This window comes from Triturus cristatus, chromosome 8 (genome assembly GCF_964204655.1).
Source record: "Triturus cristatus chromosome 8, aTriCri1.1, whole genome shotgun sequence".
Classification (NCBI taxonomy): domain Eukaryota; kingdom Metazoa; phylum Chordata; class Amphibia; order Caudata; family Salamandridae; genus Triturus; species Triturus cristatus.
Genome location: NC_140591.1, coordinates 57,854,319 through 57,873,750, shown reverse-complemented (window position 1 = coordinate 57,873,750; position 19,432 = coordinate 57,854,319). Strand labels below are relative to the sequence as shown.

At 46.0% G+C, this 19,432-nt stretch overlaps 1 protein-coding gene across 1 annotated transcript; it reads left to right on the top strand.

The window, feature by feature from the left end:
* The first annotated feature begins 452 nt into the window (after positions 1-452).
* Positions 453-19,116, top strand: LOC146801320 (uncharacterized). The gene is made up of 2 exons (XM_085623700.1): positions 453-498; positions 18,059-19,116. The coding sequence occupies exons 1-2, from the start codon at positions 453-455 to the stop codon at positions 19,114-19,116; spliced, it is 1,104 nt and encodes a 367-aa protein (XP_085479826.1).
* The last annotated feature ends 316 nt before the right edge of the window (positions 19,117-19,432 follow it).

The window sequence follows — 19,432 nt, the reverse complement described above, 5'->3', positions numbered from 1 at the left end:
CCCTGCTTTGAGGGATATTTGGATTAGAGTCCATGTTGGAAATAAATATGACAAATAATACCCTCAAGGTAATTAATAAATTTCCCCAAGATAAACAATATAGGTTTGTTATACTCACTTAAAGCTCTGTAAAGCACTCCTTTTTTGGGGGGTGGGGGGTATTCCAAATTATCTCAATATTATTGCCACAAGGGGAAGTCTGAAGGCCACTAATCATATTTTAATGTATTAAAAACCTATACTAATATTATTGCCACGGGGGGGTTCAAGCCTCACAAAAACAATATTAACAACGAGGCGCCGGTGACTTCAGAGTAACAAACTGGCAGTAACAGGTCGTGTGCGAGCTGTTGCCATGGGAACCTTCCGCCCAGAGTGTGAACAGAGAGGAAGAGCCTCCCTTTGTTACTCACTCCAGACGGGATGCATAGGAAGAATCCTACGCGAGCAGAATGGGACCTGTTGCTGAGCAGAATGGAACCTGTTGCCGGGATACCGGTAAGGCCAGATGAGGGGGGAGGTTCGGGAAGGTCCCCGAGCCCTACGCAATAGTTTTTATTAGAAAAACATACGTTTCCGACCCTGGAAACGTTGCATTCGCGCCCTCGGAAAACAAGAAGGAAAATTTCTAAGGGCTATAACGGAGCACTCGCAACATTTGGTGGTGGGAAAAACGTACAAAAAACTTACATGAACCAAGAGCCCCCTAGGGAGGGAATATAATCCCCAAATACTTTAGCTAATACATGTAATACATTACAATACAGGCAAAGTACATTTACAGAAGAATTATTATAAGATAAGCTATAAAATATTATGAGATAAGCTATTCAAAAGGCCTAAAGTAAAATAAAGGCAGATTAAAGAGTAATTCTAAAGAGGAGTAGAGCTGGTATACTTATCTTGATGGGCAGATAACAAAAGAGGAAGATGGTGCAGCGCACAGGATGCTGATGCTGCTTGTCTGAACATTCTTTACTTTGTGATGTATTCAGTGCTCTTTAAAGGGCTGCATGTTTGGGCAGCAAATAAAAGTACATGCATAATGGGAGCCTCCGGTCTTGTAATAAAATCGGGCAGCTAACAAATGAGGCAGCAGCACAATGTAGGTTCAAACAAATATTTTATTCCTGAGAAATACCCATAGGAATGGACCCACATCAGTCAGGCCAGTCGCTCAGGAAAAAGCTCAGAAGGAACTGACCATTCTCCGGGCAACTAGAGATATATTCTTGAATGGATGTATGATGTAACAACGCGTACCATTACAACGCGGTATGTTACATCGCGGTTTTAACAACGCAAGTCGTTACATCGACTTGCGTTGGAGGGCGCTGGACATAGGAATAGTGTGAATTACTATTCCAACTCCAGTCTACGTACAGTAGGGAAGGTGTTGGAATGGTAATTCACACTATTCCTTAGCCTACAGCGCCCTCCAGTGCAAGTCGGTGTAACGACTTGCGTTGTTAAAACCACGATGTAACCATACCGCGTTGTAATGTTTGCGTGGTAAAGGATGTTTCCCTTCTTGAATAGAACACAATTACACAATAAGAGAGAAAGCAAGTTTGGGACATTACATGACACAGCGAATAGCATTACATAATACATAAGAATAACATATGAAATAGGACACTACACACGTCCAAGTGGATGAGGGCGTTTTTCCCTGAAAGGTTGCTGTTCTGATATAAAATTTTACTTCCTCCTTTTCCTCTTTGTGTACAAGTGTATGGTCATTGAAAAGGGGGGACGGATAAGGAGAGCGAGCTCTATCCCCTTTCTTTTGTATGTGGCATAACCATACAGTGGGATATATTTTCATAAATTGGGCCCTGAGCGCAAAAAATAGCCTATGGTCAGATTAGCTTTTCCTCTCCCTGGCAGATGGTGTGGCATTGGGGTTCAGGGCAGTTTCAGAGGGCACGTTGGGGGGAGCAGTGCACGTTTTAAGCACATAACAAAGAGGATTCGCAAAACATACCTCTTCTTTTGTGTTAAAGTAGCTATGAACTGCTCTGGTCACATCTATACATATATGCACAAGACTGCTACTGGTGGCAACATAAACATGTAGTAGAAAAAAATAGATTCCCTGTAAATCTGTAAATATACAATGGAAATAGTTAGTAGGTGCGAGAGGCCCTATGAAGTCATAGAAGAAATTTGTAGTTGACGGTCTGTAAATAGAGAAAATAAGGAGCGGTTATCCTTTGCTCACTGGTAGTCTTTGAGACATTTTAAACACTTCAAAGTAAAAAGCTGTCGTAGATCTGTAAATACATCCAATGGAATGCTCGCCAGGCCATTTTCACACAACACATATTGGTCAAAGAGAAACTATCGTATAAAACAAGACATGGAGATTAAAAGAATTATAGTGGGTTCCTGACTAGGTGATGCAAGGCTCAACAGAACATCTTCATGGACATCAGGCCATGTTTAACGATGACACTTAGGGGCCGATTCCGATCCTGGATAAACCGGGTACGAACCGTCGGACGGAGCGTTTTCTCCGTCCGACTCGTACCCGGTCGAAATACCTTACAAACATGCAAGTACGATTCGTACGCAAACACTATTTGCGTACGAATCGTAAAAAACACCGACCGAACAAAAAATACCCACAATTCCGATCCGGGACACCGCGGACGTAACGTCCGGACGGAGTCAGGCAGCATTTCACGAACCAGCAAGTACGATTCGTACCGACGTCACTCCGCACAGACAATATTTTACAGGAGCCAAAAACTGTCGGGAAATCAGGACGACGCGCACAAGGAGCACCTGTACGCGACGGACAGCCATGGACCCAAACCTACGTGTCATCCCGGCCCTCATTGCAGTCCACCTGGTGTACAGGAACCGACGCAGACGCCGCAGAAGGTCAGAACAACACCCAGGGTCAAAGGGGGGAGGGCAGGAAACATAACCCCCACCCAAGTCCAAAATCAAACATGCCCTGTACATACATGACCCCTAGGGCCTGGTCACTTCGGGGGTGGGGGCGTCTCCACCAAGGCCTGCGTCCGCCACAACGGAAGTCAACATGGACGCGAACCGGCAACACAACAATTGTGGTACGCACCGTACCCACGCCTTAAGAGCGTGGGTACGGGGCGTACCATGCCCACCCCTACGGCACCCCAACAATGGTGGCACGGCTCGTACCCACGTCCCACAGGCATGGGTACGGCCCGTACCACCATTGCAGTGTTAACGTAGGGGTACGCTTGGTACGAGCCGTACCCACGTCCTAAAGGCATGGGTACGGTGCGTACCCCTACGGCACCCCAACAATGGTGGTACGGCCCGTACCCACGCCCCCAGAGTGTGGGTACAGCCCGTACCACGCGTACCCCTACATCACCGCCACAATGGTGGTACGGCCCGTACCCACGTCCCACAGGCATGGGTACGGCCCGTACCACCATTACAGTGGCGATGTAGGGGTACGCTCCGTACATACGGGGGTGGGGGTACGCTCCGTACGGTGCGTACATACACGGGTGGGGTGGGGGTACGCACCGTACATGCACGGGTGGGGTGGGGGTACGCTCCGTACATACGGGGGTGGCTGGGGGTCTGGCGCGTATGCGGGCACATGTTTGGATGTCTCCATGGTTGCTATAGTGGTTCGCTCCGTACGGTGTTTTTACCATACGGTTGTGCATTCGGACGGACGGGACGGATCGTACTTGCGCGTTCGGACTTCGGTTTCCCGATCCATACGTAAAACTGTCCGGGGACGTGTCGGACAATTTTCCGACCCGAAGACGTGTCGGGGTATTTTCCCAATGCGATTCGTATGGATTTTTTCACATACAAATCGTATTTGCCAGTTTGTACGGGACTTGTACGATTCGTACGGTAAAAAAACCGGATACGATTCGTACGGGGGAAATTTTTAACGGATCGGAATCGGCCCCTTAGTTGGCTAACTTACTGAAATCTCTTTTCCCATGCCAATCTGGGTGAGGATTGGCTTCATGCCAAGTTATCGCATTTGCGAGAGTTTGGGCTACTAGCATTGCAAATGTCAGTGCCTTTTATTTATGTGTTTTGAAAACCTGCAAGCGGTGCGTAAACACGTACTTTGTACTTCTAGTCCTTACTTACGAGAAGCAAGACTGGATGTTACTGTGCCTCTTTTACTGCCAGCCTTGCTTCTCGTAAGCAAGGACTATAAGTACAAAGTGCTTGTTTACGCACCGCATGCAGGTTTTCAAAACACATAAATAAGGCATTGTTATTTACAGTGCCAATAGCTCAAACTCTCAAAATGAGGGACCTATTGCATTGCAAATGCTTGTTTCATTTGAGCAGTCATCGCTTTTTCTCTCTTCTCTCTTGTCTCAACCCCTTTCCACCATTTGAGTTGTGAATGCCATTATAGTCAGGGACTCCAACATAAAGTGAGGGCATTGTGTGGCCTACATATCTCCTGATGGTAACATGATTTGAGGTTAGTCCATGTGTACAAGTTCCAACAGTATCTGCTTAGTTCCATTTGTTGACACACAGTTGGCAGATATAGTTGGCAGACCTCAAACTTTAGGATCTCAGTTGAAAACAGCTTCCATATAGTTCCTTATATCAATCCAAGGCCCTTGGCATTGACACAGGTGGGAACGTGGCTTGGCACAGCCAATGGCTGACCTGATGCGGTGAGGTATTGTACAACACACAAAAGGCTGCAAAATAATAACTTACCATCGTCCTGAGGTGGGCAGGATCACACATACAGTGTGCGCCAAGCACCTGAAGAGAGGCTCTAGACTAAATGCCAGCTCAGTGTTGTCATGTGTCTCTGCTCAGTCTCTCCTTGGTTAATGTCCGGTGACAGGCCGAAGAAACAAGAGGAGGAGGAGGAAGAAGAGGGGGAAAAAGTTTGGCATACTCTTACAATGAGAGCATCCACCACCACTGTACAGACCATCTCACGGTGGTCTGTGTAAGTAGTTTTAATAAAGTGCCCCCTTCAAGTGGAGGTGTGCCAGTCTCTGAAGACCTGTTCGCTAACAGCGATTGTTTTCTGGAAAAGTATGGCCACTTGATGGAACTTATATCTGCCGTTAGAACATTTGTTTCAATGAGGGAGGCCTAATCCCAAGGGTTTCATCTTATCAGGTAGGTATTAAAGGTCATCCCTGAGCTGGTGAGGGCACATTGTGCCTGTTTGTGATCACTGGAACAGGAGCCCTTTATGTAACATGGCTAAAGAAGATCTTATGCACTCTTTCTTATAAAAGAATAGGAGTGCTTGTGGAGGGAAGTATTCAATAAATCAGTGGTAAAAATGTACCTGATACACAATACTTTGGATATCTTTCAACATCATTGTTGAAGAGCATTTGGCTGCTTACATTTATTTCTTGGGAGTCATGTAGTCTTTATCTGACCTTACAGTGTAGCCATGGAACTTGACTGCGGGAATGTGACATTAAAAAGTGCTTACGATGACTTACATGTTATGCTAGTCTAGTATTGACAAGAAAGAACTCATGTCAAATGTTATACATGCTGAATTTTGGATTAATAATAAGAATTCTAGCCATCCGTGGGCATTTTCAAGATCTTCCGAGTGTAAGAAAGCCTCCTAGTCATAGGAAATATCAAAGAAAACAAGACAATGAAATGTCAAAAGACACAAAGTACTGCAACCTTCAGCAGCTCAGGTAGGCTTCAAGGCTCAGTGATATGAACATATTTCTCTCACAGTTTGCAAACATTCCAGTCCAGAATTACATTTAAATCATTGGCAGTTGTCCCCCAAACATTGTATTGCAAAGTCTGTAGCTATTTGAAAAACAGGTGGACTGGTAGTTGGATGCCCCCTACTTGTAACGCACTTCACATGGAAATGTTTGGTGCAGCAACCTACATTAAAGGGGACTCATACCACACAATAACTTTCTGATTTGAAGAAAATAATTAAAACATTGCTAATCTATCTCCTGTAATGCCTGTATTATTTTTCTGAGAAATTACCTTTGTGGGTTTATTTAATGCCATTCAATAAAACACACTGCTTCTGATGTTCGACAACATGGAATCAACGTTTTACTGAGTTGGTCCGCCCAGATTTTCCGTAAGAAATTAGGTTATTGGTGGGTGAGGGTAAAGCCCTTCTCAAGCAGAAACCATAATTCTTCTCAGGGCGAAGTCGCAAGCAAACTTTAAATTAACCTGTGCTTAACTCTCCGGTAGCTTGCCACAGACCAGTCAGCCTAAACTCAGAGGCAATGTGAAAAGTATTTGTGCAATACTTCAAACAGTAACACAGTGAAATCACACCGCAAAAGGAACCCACAACAAAATTAAAAAACAAAACCAGAATGGCAAAAAATCCAATTAAGAGAACTGGAGATGTTCAATTTTAAAGATTTCAATAAAAATAGCACCAAAAGGCAGAAAGCGTCACCTGCGGACCAGAACAAAGTCACAAGTTCAGGCCGACCATATGGAGAGTGGGCCGGATGCAGGGACCCAGTTAGTCCTGCTGAACAAAATTCCTTAAATTCTGGTTTGTGGAGCGAAGATCTGTGTCAAAGATGAATCACACAGACGAAGCGAAGCGTCAGTTCCGAGATGCGGCCAGGCTGGGGTGTGAAGTCCTGATGTGTCGATATCGAAGGTCCCATCAACAAGGGCTTGTGATTTGAAGTCTGTACTATAGGATGCCCTCAAAGTTTGGGCAATGCGTCTGTTCTGGGGAGCTGATAGGCTGTGGTGCAGAATTAGCATTGTCCTTGAGGCTACCGTTGACAAGGGATGCAAGGGCCTAAGCCAAAGATGCATTGCGCAGCGGAGTTTCTAATTCAGTGACGTACTGTGATGCATGTCTTTGCAGCTGTCCTGATCCACCCAGCAGCAGCAGTGTTGCAGTGGTTCTGCCTTGGGTTGTGCCGTGCAGTAAAGGAAATGCGTCGATTCTGCTGGATCCACAGAGGTTGGCTGAAAACTTTAGACACGCTTTCAAGGGTCCAGGACTGGGGTGGCACCACGTGGCAGGGTAGACTTGCCAATGGCAGAGTCCAGGTGCAGTAGCAAAGTTATTGGAGTCTTCTGTCCCTGAGGCTCAAGTAAGGAGGCCAGCCAACTAGCCCTTGGAGTCAATCTGGGGTTCTTGGTTCAAGAGATACAGGCCCAGTCCTTCTCACCCAGGCAAAAGGACAGCAGGTAGCAAGCCATCACAGCAAGGTAGCAACACAGCAAGGCAGTAGTCCAGCAGGGCAGCAGTCTAGCAGAGTGGCAATCCTTCAGCAGCTCAGCAAACCATCTTCATGGCAGAGTATCCACAGGTCCAGAAGTGTACTGAAGGGTTGGTGCCTGAGGTTCAGTATTTATATCCAGTTGTGCCTCTGAATTTGGGATAACCTTCTAAAGGGAATGCCTTTGAAGCACACAGGTGCCCTGTGTTTTTGACCCTAGCTCCAGACTAACTACTGGGGGTATGCAGCCCTTTGTATGGAGACAGGACACAACCTATTCAAGTGTAAGCAGATCTGGGCCCTGCGCCTCCCTCCTATCCTGCCAGTGATGACCTATCCAGTCCCACCTAAGCTTCCCATTGTGTGTGGCTGTCTATGAGCAATACACAACTAACAACTGTACCCAGCCACGTGACACAGAGACAAGCTGCAGGCACCAAATGGCTAAGGCAAGAAAATGCTTACTTTCTAAAATTAACATTTTCAAAATTGTAATTTAAAATCTTACTTCACCATTAATTAGGATTTTTCATTACAATTCCAAATCACAATTCAGCTTATTAAACGTCATAAGGGAGCTATGGAAGAGGTAGGCCTTGCAGTAGTAAAAAACAAATTTAAGGTTTTTTCACTACCAGGACATGTAAAACTTAAAAGTAGATGCCCAGGTACACCACAGAACCTTGTCCTATCTTTCCCGTACTGGCCTTGATAGTCCGGCCTGCCTGCTGCATGGCCTGAAGCACCTCCTGAAGGTGGTTCAGGTGTTCCAGCTGGAGCTATAGACACTCATGTTGTCCAGCTAGACAGCACGGAATGTCTCCTTCCCAGCTAGGACCTTGTTGACCAACCTCTGAAAGGCGGCAGAGCCATTCTTTAAACCAAAGGGCATCACCCTAAACTGGAAGTGGCTCTCTGGGGTTGAGAATGGAGGCCTCTCCTTTGCCTCCCCAGTCAGGGCAATCTGCCTGATGCCAGATCAAAAGGACTGAGAAACTTGGCAGCACCCAGCCTGTCAATGAGCTCATCAGCTTAGGGGGTAGAGTGTGCATTAGTCTTTGAGGCTCAATCACCCCTAACACCTGAATCTTGGAAGCTTCCTCCTTGATGCTGGCCTTCACCTTGTATGAGAACCTGTAAATCTTATTTTTAAGAGTCAGACTGTCTACGTGTCCATGTCATGGACGCACAGGTGTGTGAGTCCCGATGTGAGGGAGAACAGAGTGGAAAACTGCCCCAGCAAATGGCAACAGTCCCTCTGCTGTTCCTCGTTCAGAGTAGGGAAGAGGTTTAAACCCTCCACTGACCCATCGTGCTCATGGACAGACAGGACATCAGGGAGAGGTTCGCTCTCCTCTTCCACCCCTTCATCTGTCACCCGGAGCATGCTTACTTGGGACCTCTTAAAGTGTTGTTTAAGGCTGTTCACGTGGAGCACCCCTAGGGGGTTTCTAGGGATCTTGAGGTCCAACAGGTAGGTGGACTCCCCCTTCTGCTCTTTCACCTCATATGGGCCTGACCAGTGATCCTGGAGATCTCTGGGCTCCACAAGCTCCAGGCCCCACACTTTCTGGCCATGTTGAACCTCTACCAGGGTGGCCTGCTGGCCATAACAGAGTTTCATAACTTCTTGACTGGCCTCAAGATTGCTTTTCGCATTCTTCCAGAAGTGGTGTATCTGGTTACAGAGGCCAGCATGTAGCTGGCCATATCCTGAGGGGGTTTCCTGGGAGCTTGCTCCCACCCCTCTCTGACAAGACTAAGAGGTCCCCTATCTGATAGAGACTTCTAGCCACAGATTCCTTTCCTTATAATTATCCCCAGGTGTCAGACTCGATTCAGCAATTTTTTGTGAGCAGTACCCCTGCATGCTGGTAGGTGCCGTCATTCAGCTCTCCGTGGCATAGCCTGCGTTGTCCGTGCCGGTGGTGACGAGCGCAGTGCCTATGTAGGCTCCACCCCAGCGCACTGATATCAGTTCTTTTCTTTCCACTCCAGTCAGCGCAGATCCAGAGAGAGCTACCCCCAGTCATTTTTTGACTGACCTTTTTTTTAACTTTTTGCCTAAGTTTCTTTAAAATCTTCTCCAGGTGTGGCTGGTATGTCTGTGAGAAAAGCTGGCTTCAATCCCTGCGTCGCCTGTCACCGATAGATATTGGTGATGGACCTGCACCTTGTTTGCCTCTGGTGCCTGGAGTGCGACCATGACGTGAAGACCTGCATTGACTGCTGCTTCATGCACCCAAGGCCTGGAGGAAGCAGTCCCTCTAGCGCCTTGCCACTCAACATGTGATGTAATGACAGTCTTGATCCCGGTCGAGAGCCAGGTGTTGCGATCGGTCATGGAGCCATCCATCTTCATTGCAGTCGAAGTCATCCAGGCATTTGGGTAAGTGCCACAAGAAAAAGAAAAGTAAGAAGTTGAAGAGGTCTTTCGACGAGATGAGGGAGCATCGTCATTCAAGGTTTGGCACAGCGGTTGATTCTGCACCTGGGCCAGCAACGCGCCCCCTGAGTTTCCGGGAGCCGGAGCGATCCCCGCCAAACTGAGGCCATGGACTTTACATTTGGGTGTTCCATCCCTGATGGTGCACCTTTGGACTCTGCAGGCTCAGGGGGGGACTAATGGTTGGAGGGGGGCCCTAATGGTTTTCCCCCAGCGGGTCCACCCTGGCACCAGGCGGGCCCCTTGGATCCAGGGATGGATCCAGACTAGTGCTGGCTGTACCACCTCAACCTTCCTCTGTCCCGGTCCTGGTACCGATGTTGACACTCCCAGTAGCGTGAGCCCTCTGGCGGCACTGTCCGCATTCTCATCCCCGACTCAGACATGGAGCCGGAGGGGCGTTGCACAACATCCACTCCAGTGCCGACTGGAGTCTTGTCCTCCAGACTGGAGCCTGAGCCCTATTCTTTGCATCTAGGACTTGGGAAGGAATGGGAGAGGACACTGGACCCTGAGGAATACCAGAACCCAGCATGGACTAGTGTGAGGACTTGATGGACCCCAGTCAACTCGACACCTCTCCAGATACTTTCATGGTCTCTCCTCCTACCGTGGCTATGGAAGAGGGAGCTTCTTTTGCTATAGTGGTGAGCATGGTGGCTGAGGTCCTGGAACTTAGCCTGCCCTCAGTGGCAGTCAAGACTAATGCCTCTACAGAGGTGCTTCAGACAAGAGTGATCCCCTTGGAATGACTTCTCCCTTTTAATGAAGCCCTTACGGATGTCCTGCTTGGGACCTGATCCAAGCCCATCCGCTGCGACACTGGCATCAGTAACATCAGACCACTAGGTTCTCCAGATTGTCCGTAAGGTCTACTCCCTACCCTTTGTGACTACCCCAACCCATGCTACCCACTTGTGACAAACTAACGAAGGACCCTCTATCCTTACTCTGCCAGTAAGTGGCAGCTCTCTTGGCCAAGGGAGATATAGAAGGGGTGTTGATGCCAAAATATGGTTGTGGTTGTAATTCCTGCTCCCTTCATGTGCCCAAAAACTGAGGCCTTCATCCTGTCCTAGAACTGTGTCTTCTCAACTTGTTTCTCATAAAGGAGAAACTCAAAATGTTCATGCTCGCTCACGTCCTGTCTGCCTTATACCTGGGAGACTGGATGGTAGCATTGGACTTGCAGTATGCATATTTCCACATTCCCATCATGCCTACCCACAGACATTAGCTGAGGTTCATGGTGGGCCAATGAGCACTTTCAGTTTGCCATTCTGCCCTTTGGCCTCACCAGCGCCCCTCGGGTGTTCGTCAAGGTGATGTCAGTGGTTGCATCTCATCCTGTACCAGTCTTCCCCTATCTTGGTGACCGTCTCCCAATTCCAGACTACGGCTGACCTCCTGCACTTGCTGGGGTTCACTATCAATGTTCTGAAGTCACACCTGACTCCCTCTCAGACGCTCTCTTTCATCTGAGAAGTTATGGACACAGTGCAGTTTCGGGCTTATCCTCCTGAATAGCAAGTCCAGGATATTCAGGCTATGATTCCGATGTTTCAGCCTCTAGCCTGAGTTTCGGTGAGACTGTCTCTGAGGCTGCTGGGCCTCATTGTCTCCTGCAACCTGATTGAGACACATTCCCACTAGCATATGCCGGCTCTGCAGTGGGAGCTGAAATTCCAGTGGGTACAGCATAAGGGGAACCTCTCCGAAATGATCCAGATCTCAGAGGGAACTGCAAAAGTTCTGCAGTGGTAGTTAATGCACCGCGATTGGGTCAGCAGATTTGCGTTGGGCACTCTAAAGGGCTATCTTTCTCCCATCTCAGCCTTCCTGTGGTTGCCAGATCTGCCGTCCCTCTTCAAATCCCCTGTTGTAAAAATATTTTTGAAAGGTCTCGACATATGTTTCCACCTTCAGCTTTGTCATGCCTCAGTATGACCTTAATCTCGTACTGACATTTCTAATGTGCACACCCTTTGATCCACTACATAACTGCCCTCTCAGGCTCCTTATCATCAAGACGTCCTTACTCTTGGCAATAACATCTGCCCGGAGGGTCAGTGAGCTCCAGGCCTTGTCCTCTAAACCTTCATACATAACCATCTTCCAAGATAAGCTGTTTCTTCGCACTAGAACTTCCCTCCCTTTAAAATAGGCAAGTCCATCGCCTTGCCTACTTTTACCCTCTGCCGCATCCCTCTAAAGAAGAGGAGCAACTCCATCAACTGGACCCAAAAAGAGCTTTGCTGGTCTACCTAGACTGCATGAAAGAATTCCAGATGGGAGACCAACTCTTCGTGGGGTATGTCGGAGCAATTAAGCAAACATTTGTGCAGTAATGGACAATCTCCCAATGGATCGTGCTCTGCATTAAAATCTGCTTCGCACTGGTGAAGAAGAAACCTAGGGCCCGATTCACAGAACTAACTTAAGACAAAATCCTAAACTTACTACCATTTTGGTATTCACAGAAGGCACTTACTCATTTTGGTATTCACAGAAGGCACTTACTCTTTTCGGTATTCACAGAAGTTAGGAGTCCTAACTTTAGGACTCCTAAATGCCTTCTGTGAATACCGAAAGTCTTAAAGTTAGGATTTTTTTCAGTTTAGTAGTAGTATAGTTAGGACTCCTAACTTTAGGACTCCTAAATGCCTTCTGTGAATACCGAAAGTCTTAAAATTAGGATTTTTCTCAATTTAGTAGTAGTAAAGTTAGGACTCCTAACTTTAGGACTCCTAAATGCATTCTGTGAATTCCGAAAGCCTTAAAATTAGGATTTTTCACAGTTTGGTAGTAGTATAGTTACGTCTCCTAACTTTAGGACTCCTAAATGCCTTCTGTGAATACCGAAAGTCTTAAAATTAGGATTTTTCTCAGTTTAGGAGTCCTAAAGTTAGGAGTCCTCACTATACTACTACTAAACTGAAAAAAATCCTAACTTTAAGACTTTCGGTATTCACAGAAGGCATTTAGGAGTCCTAAAGTTAGGACTCCTAACTTCTGTGAATACCAAAAAGAGTAAGTGCCTTCTGTGAATACCAAAATGAGTAAGTGCCTTCTGTGAATACCAAAATGGTAGTAAGTTTAGGATTGTGTCTTAAGTTGGTTCTGTGAATCGGGCCCACACTGAGGGTTTGCGTGCTCATTCCACTAGAGCTAATGCTGCGACCACTCCATTAGCACGCGGAGTTCTGGTCCTGGGCATCTGTACGACAGAAATGTGGGCTTCTCTGCACACATTCACCAAGCATAGTCGTTTCCAGCAGGATGAGTATTTTGCCTGTCTGGTCCTGCAGGACTTTCTAGTGTGAATTTGTTCCACAGACCCACCTCTGGGGAGGTGTTGCTTGTGTATCTACTCTAAGAGAAGGAGTCTGTGGCTAGAAGCTTGTATCAGATGAACAAGTTACTCACCTTTGGTGTCGACTTATCTGGTATAGACTCTATCTAGCTGTAGATTCCTTACCGACCCACCCATCTTCCCCACTCTGCTAACAGATTTCTAGCGTCCTAACTCTCAGGGACCTAGTTTTCCACACCAGCGGTCAGTGTTCTTCATGAGCGCTCTGCGCTCCTGGTGTGAAAATTCACAAAAAGAAACTGACGTCAGCAGATACGTTCCCATCAGGTGCAGTCACAGACCTCAGAGGGGTGACCTCTGGGTAGTGAGTGGGGTGGTCCCTCAAGACCAGGGTGAACCTGTTGCCTAAAGCTGTCTTGGGGTCCAAGGGTCCAATATTGTTGATGCCCACCCTCACAAAGGGAGTGCCAATGACTGGTAAAGGGGACAGGGGAGCCTTGAGCTTCTCTCTGATTTTCCACTAGCCTGGCAGGTAGGACAGGACCGACAGAATGATTCTGAGGCCAGGGACGGTAGAAGTGGGCAACAGACCTGGTGAAGGTCTTCTCTTACCCCAGATTTCCTGCCAGGGGAATGCCATGAGGCAAATCTAGTTGGAAGGCCCTGTAACACGGGAACCACCAGCACACAGGCTGCCCTAATAGAAAAGGTGTTCTCCAGAGGGCTCACCTGCTGCCTGGTCCTCGGTTTGCTGCCTCAAGCCCTCTAGAGTGGGGGCACTCTTTCTGCACTTTGTATAATTCATCCCTGATGGGCCCATCCCAATTTGGCAACCAACAAGCTGAAGCAGTTCTACCAGAGTTGTAATGTCCTCCCCGTGTGTCTCAGGAGCATCTTCCTCAGGTGACCTGTCATCCTGGACTGGGGGAACTTCAGAGGCTTGCTGCCTGTGCCCCTTGTCCCTACTTTTTTTGGCAGCTGCCTGGGCCATTGTTCCAGGCTCCAGGGACCCCTGACTCCCCTCCTGGGTAGATATGGACCTTGTGGTCATACAGACCCATTCAGGCAATCTTAACATCTGCAAGTGTGAACTCAGCTCTACCTCCCTCCTGAGGGTGTGCTCCAGGTCGGAAAATCTATAGGCATGGCAGGGCTTACAGTTATTTTCAGTGAACCTGAGACCCCCTCAAAGTAGATGACCCTTGCAGTTGTTCTGCCTTCCTGGCCCTGGTTCCAGACTAATTAGAGGGGGGAAATGCAGTCCTATGTGCAGACACAGGACACAGCCTATTCAAGTGTAAGTAGAGCTGGGTGCAGCTCCTTCCTCCCACCCTGCCAGTGATGGCCCATCCAGTCACACCTAAGCTCCAGATTGTGTGTGGCTGTCTAGGTGGAATTCAAAAAGCCCAACAGTCAACTGTGCCCAGTCGTGTGACCCAGAGACAGGTTGCCGGGACCAAATGGCTAAAGTAAGAATATGCTAACTTTCTAAAAGTTGCATTTTCAAAATTGTAATTTAAAATCCGGCTTCACCATAAGTTAGGATTTTTCATTACAATTCCAAAGACACCAAACATTAACCGGGTACCTGATCCAATTTGGAAGTTACAGCTTATTAAATGTAATATGGTAACTCCAATGTTATCCTATGAGAGAGGTAAACCTTGCAGTAGTTAAAAACAAATGTAAGGGTTGTTCACTACCAGGACATGTAAAACTTAAAAGTACATGCCCTACCTTTTTTAATACACTGCACCCTGCCCTCTGGGCTATCCAGACCCTACCCTAGGGGTGACGTATATGTATAATAAAAAGGGAAGGTTTGGTGCCATGTCGAATGGCCTGAGACATGTTTAAAGGGCTACTTAAGTGGGCAGCACAATTGGTGCTGCAGGCTGACTAGTAGCATTTACTTTACAAGCCCTGGGCTCATGTAACACCACTTTACTAGGGTATTACAAGTAAATTAAAGATGCCAACTGGGTATAAGCCCAGTTGGCGTGTTTTAAGGAGAGAACACAAGCACTTTAGCACTGATTAGCAGGGCAAAAAGTATGGGGGAAGGCCACCCTAAGGCTGACAGGTCTAACACCTGCATTTGAGCATTAAAGGTTTGTTGTTACAGCTAGGTCTGGGGCTAAACAGACTGGCAGCTTGCCACTTCAATCACAGCTTCAAGTAAGGAAATTTTAGGTGATCACTTCTTCCTAGCAATTTCCAAGTGATTTTCTCTCTTGTTCTTGTGTAAGATGTGTCTTTAGTGTGTGATGCTGGAGAGCAGGTTTATAATTGTATTTTTGTATAGTACTCACAAAAGCTTATGGGTCCCAGGTCCACAAAGCATGTCTTCTCAATCTGTATTCTTCTCCGGTGGTAGGCCTTTCCTGCATAGCACTGAGATTGAGCCGCCACCTTCATGTGTTCAAGACCTTGACAGTTTTCTTTCAAGTCTGAGTGGCTGATGCTTTCCTATCACTAAACTGTGTGGCATCTCTCATACGACTACATAACTGTTGCCTGCACAATTGCACAGTAATTTTCAATAATGGGAAAGTTTCATCTGATACTTATTTAGGTTACTGACTGCTTCGCCATTGCCTTTTGCTAGTATGACTAAACCTTTCAAATGTTCCTGCTGCAAGGCGGTCGTGTTTAGTTTTTTTTTACCAGTATAAGGCTGGTTGAGATTGCCAGCAGTGATACACTATGATTAGGGCTCCCAGTTTTCCGTTTAAATGGGTTTTTACATATAAATACAGACGGAAAACAAGTTTTCCTTTATCTGTATTTATATATAAAAATGGGAAAATACTAGTACATTTTGTCATTGACCATCTGGTGTCTCCCCCTCCTTAGAGGGTTAAGAGGTGTCAGCCCAGGCTGAGACAGCTTCCCGGGCATACACTCAGCCGCACCCGAGTACTTCACAGGTCTTTGAAAGACCGTTTACTTGTTAATGAGGCTTTGATGTTCTTTCACTCTTAGCCTCTGCCGATTGCACCAGCACCCGTCTTTTCCTCACAGACCGGGTTTTACAATATCCAAGGCCTGCAGAGAAGGCTCGGCATTAGTGGCTGTTCGGGGACGGGCGGGGAGCAGAGAAGGAAAAGGTCTCAGTCTCTTGCTTCCTGCCCAGACAAGACAAGGAAGGTGTCCGCTTCTGCTCTGCCACTGGCAGCTGCCCCCCCCTCTTTCTTACTTTTATTCCCTCTCTGTCAGTCTAACTCCTCCTCATTTACCGAAAACCGTGACTCAAGAAATAGTTCTCACCCTCTTTTTCTTCCTGACGTTCATTTGTTCCCCTGTGAAATGGATGCAAAAAAGAAAACCACTTTTGATGGAAATGCCGTTTTGAAGCGCTGTTTTCCCCCGGTGGGGAAGTGCACCAAACCTGGAGGTACAGCAATACCTGGTTGATGGGTGGATTGGAAAACATAATGTGTACGGCGGCTTTGTGATCACGAATGAGGTCTTTTTAAACAATACTGTTTACGTTTTGTAAGCATATAAGCAGTGGACATTGAAATGGGTCCTTTCCGGGCCCTGTAGTTTTCTGGCATAAGCACGCACTGATTTCTGAATAGTGAGTGTAAAAGCGTTAAGTTCACCATGTTGCTCCTGCTCATATTTCATTATTTAATCTTTCATTCCCTGTGAGTGTTTGCTTTTTCCAGGATGTTGTTACCTTTTCATTTAGGTAGCATATTGCTCTTGCCTAGTGCGTAATTTGAATTGAGTCGCATCCAGGTGTTTATACCAGATCAAATTGGATTGTAGTTGAAGGCAGTGTGAATTTCTCTCAGTGGGGCAGTATCGTGTTCAGTGAGGGAGTGGATGTGGCACTCTGCCTATGACAGAAACTGCAAGGCTATGAGACAAATGGCTTGTGATAGCACTTTTAAGCATATTTGGGACATTCTGCAAATGGCAAGGTTTTCAGATAAATGTATAGTGTTGACCAATAAAAAACCGAGCGCATGTGTGCATTGTCAATTTAAATAAATGTGGAAAAATACTAGCTGTAGCGTCGTCTTTTGCATTTGGCAAAAATAAATGTGGATAAATACAGAAAAAATGCCCAAAAAATAAATATGGATAAATACAGACGAAAATGGAAAAAAAAAAAATACCATAAAACCGGGAGCCCTAACTATGATGTCCTTACCTTACACTGGTGTTCTTTTTACTACTACTTTTGTTACTCTGTCTCCTCTTGTTTGACTGTGTAGATACTTTTTCAAAGATAGGGGTTGAAATTGTAACGCTTGAAATTTTCAACGTGTATTATATAGTGACTTGTGTTGTCCTTCTGTGTGATTTAACCCCTTCAGTGCCACGCCCTTTCCCCCTCCTGTGCCGGGCGTTACATTAGTGGGCGGGTTTCATGACGAGATAGTCTCGTCATGGGCACAGCGCGACCGTGCTCCATGACGAGACTATCTCGTCATGGGCACAGAAGAGGTTAAAGGCTATTCTTGATTTACTCTATCAAGTATCGATATCAAGTATTGATTACTCTGATTGGATAACTTTTCCGGGATTGTCCTGACATCTTTCTAAGGCTGTATCTGGTTTTTATTAATCATAGCATTTATGGTTATTCCTGGACTTATGCTGTGGGGGGGTCGATCAGTCCACGACTCTCATCGGGCATCTAGGATAGGTGAGCAAATACACACGACGAAACATGTGTTGGCTGTAGAATATTGTTTTGTCGTATGTCAACATTTTGGAAGCTGTATACTGATTGACACTGTATTCTTGAACATCAGATGCTGAGTCCCTGAACGGATATTAAAGAAATAAAGGGGAACAAGTACAATAAGAGACTCTATTACCGATGGACTCTTTATTTACATTTTGAGTGCTCAGGGAGGAACCATAGTTTTTAGTTCTGTGATAGCATACAAGTGTCAAACATTTGCTTGATGCGGTGTGGCTTGACACCTGCCTCCCAAGTGGTGGTTTGCCAATCCGAGATTTGCTGATAGCCGGAATAAAAAATTGTGCCAATTTACCATTATTGTATTTTAATTTAGCATCATTTTAAATAATTCTTTTACTTTTCATTTCGTTTAACAGAAAACAGATTGAAGAAAGTAAGAATAAATGAGAACATGTCACCCACATTTTCTGACTCCAAGAATGTCTATACTCGAAAGCACAGTTTTGATTCATACTATAGAACGCACACAGAGAAGAGGCTTTATTCCTGCACAGAATGTGAGAGCAGCTTTGCTAGTAATGAAAGTCTTGAATGTCCTCCTAGAATCCACATAGATGTAAAGCCATTTTCTGCTACTGAGTGTGAGGAGAAATGTACTCATTTTTGGAATACTCAGCATCACCAGAGACGCCCCACAGAGATGAAACCCTTTTGGTGCAGTGAATGTGAAAAGCCCTTTTATGAAAAGTCAGCGCTACTGCGTCACCTGAGAATTCACACAGGTCTGAAACCCTTTTTGTGCAGTGAATGTGAAAAGACCTTTTATGAAAAGTCAGCACTTCAGCGTCACTTGAGTATCCACACAGGAGTAAAACCCTTTTCATGTCCTGAATGTAAAAAAAAGTTTATCCAAATGGATGGTCTTCAACGTCATTTAAGGATACACACAGGTGAGAGGCCCTTTCCCTGCAGTGAGTGTGAGAAGAGCTTTACTCAAAAGGCAAATCTTCAGTGTCACCAAAGACTTCATACAGGATTGAAGCCTTTTTTATGCACAGAGTGTACAAGGAGCTTTACTACAAAGTCGTGTCTTGAAAACCATCTTAGAACCCACACAGGCGAAAAGCCATTTACCTGCAGTGAGTGTCAAAAGAGCTTTTCTCAGCAGGCTACACTTCTACGTCACTTGAGAATCCATGTAGGAGTGAAACCTTTTTCCTGCACCGAGTGTGGGAGGAGCTTTACTCAACAGAATGATCTGAAACGTCACTTGAGAATCCACACAGGGGTAAAGCCTTTTACCTGCACCGAGTGCAAAAAGAGCTTTAGTCAAAATGTGCATCTTCAAAGTCACCTGCGCATGCACACAGGATGGAAGCCTTTCTCTTGTACTGAGTGCAAGAGGAAGTTTACTCAGAAGAAAGCTTTTCAGAATCACCTGAGAATTCACTCAGAAGTAAAATTATCGTACTGAACTGTAATGAAAAATGTTTTGACCAAAAGAGTGATCTTTTACATCATTCAAGTGCCCACTCAAAGGTTAGCTCCTCTCCCTGCACTGAGTATGAAAGCACTTTACAATAAATATAACTGCAATGCCAACTGCGACTCCACAAAGCAGTGCAACCTTTCCAGTGCAGCAAATGTGATATCAAAGGAACTATGTTAAGAGGTGCATGGAAGTCCATGTGTATGCATTAACTGTGGGTGGTATAATGCTATCTTTCAACATCGTGTGCATAATTGAACAACAGGAGTGAAATTTCACCAACCAAAATCCTTAATGCCCC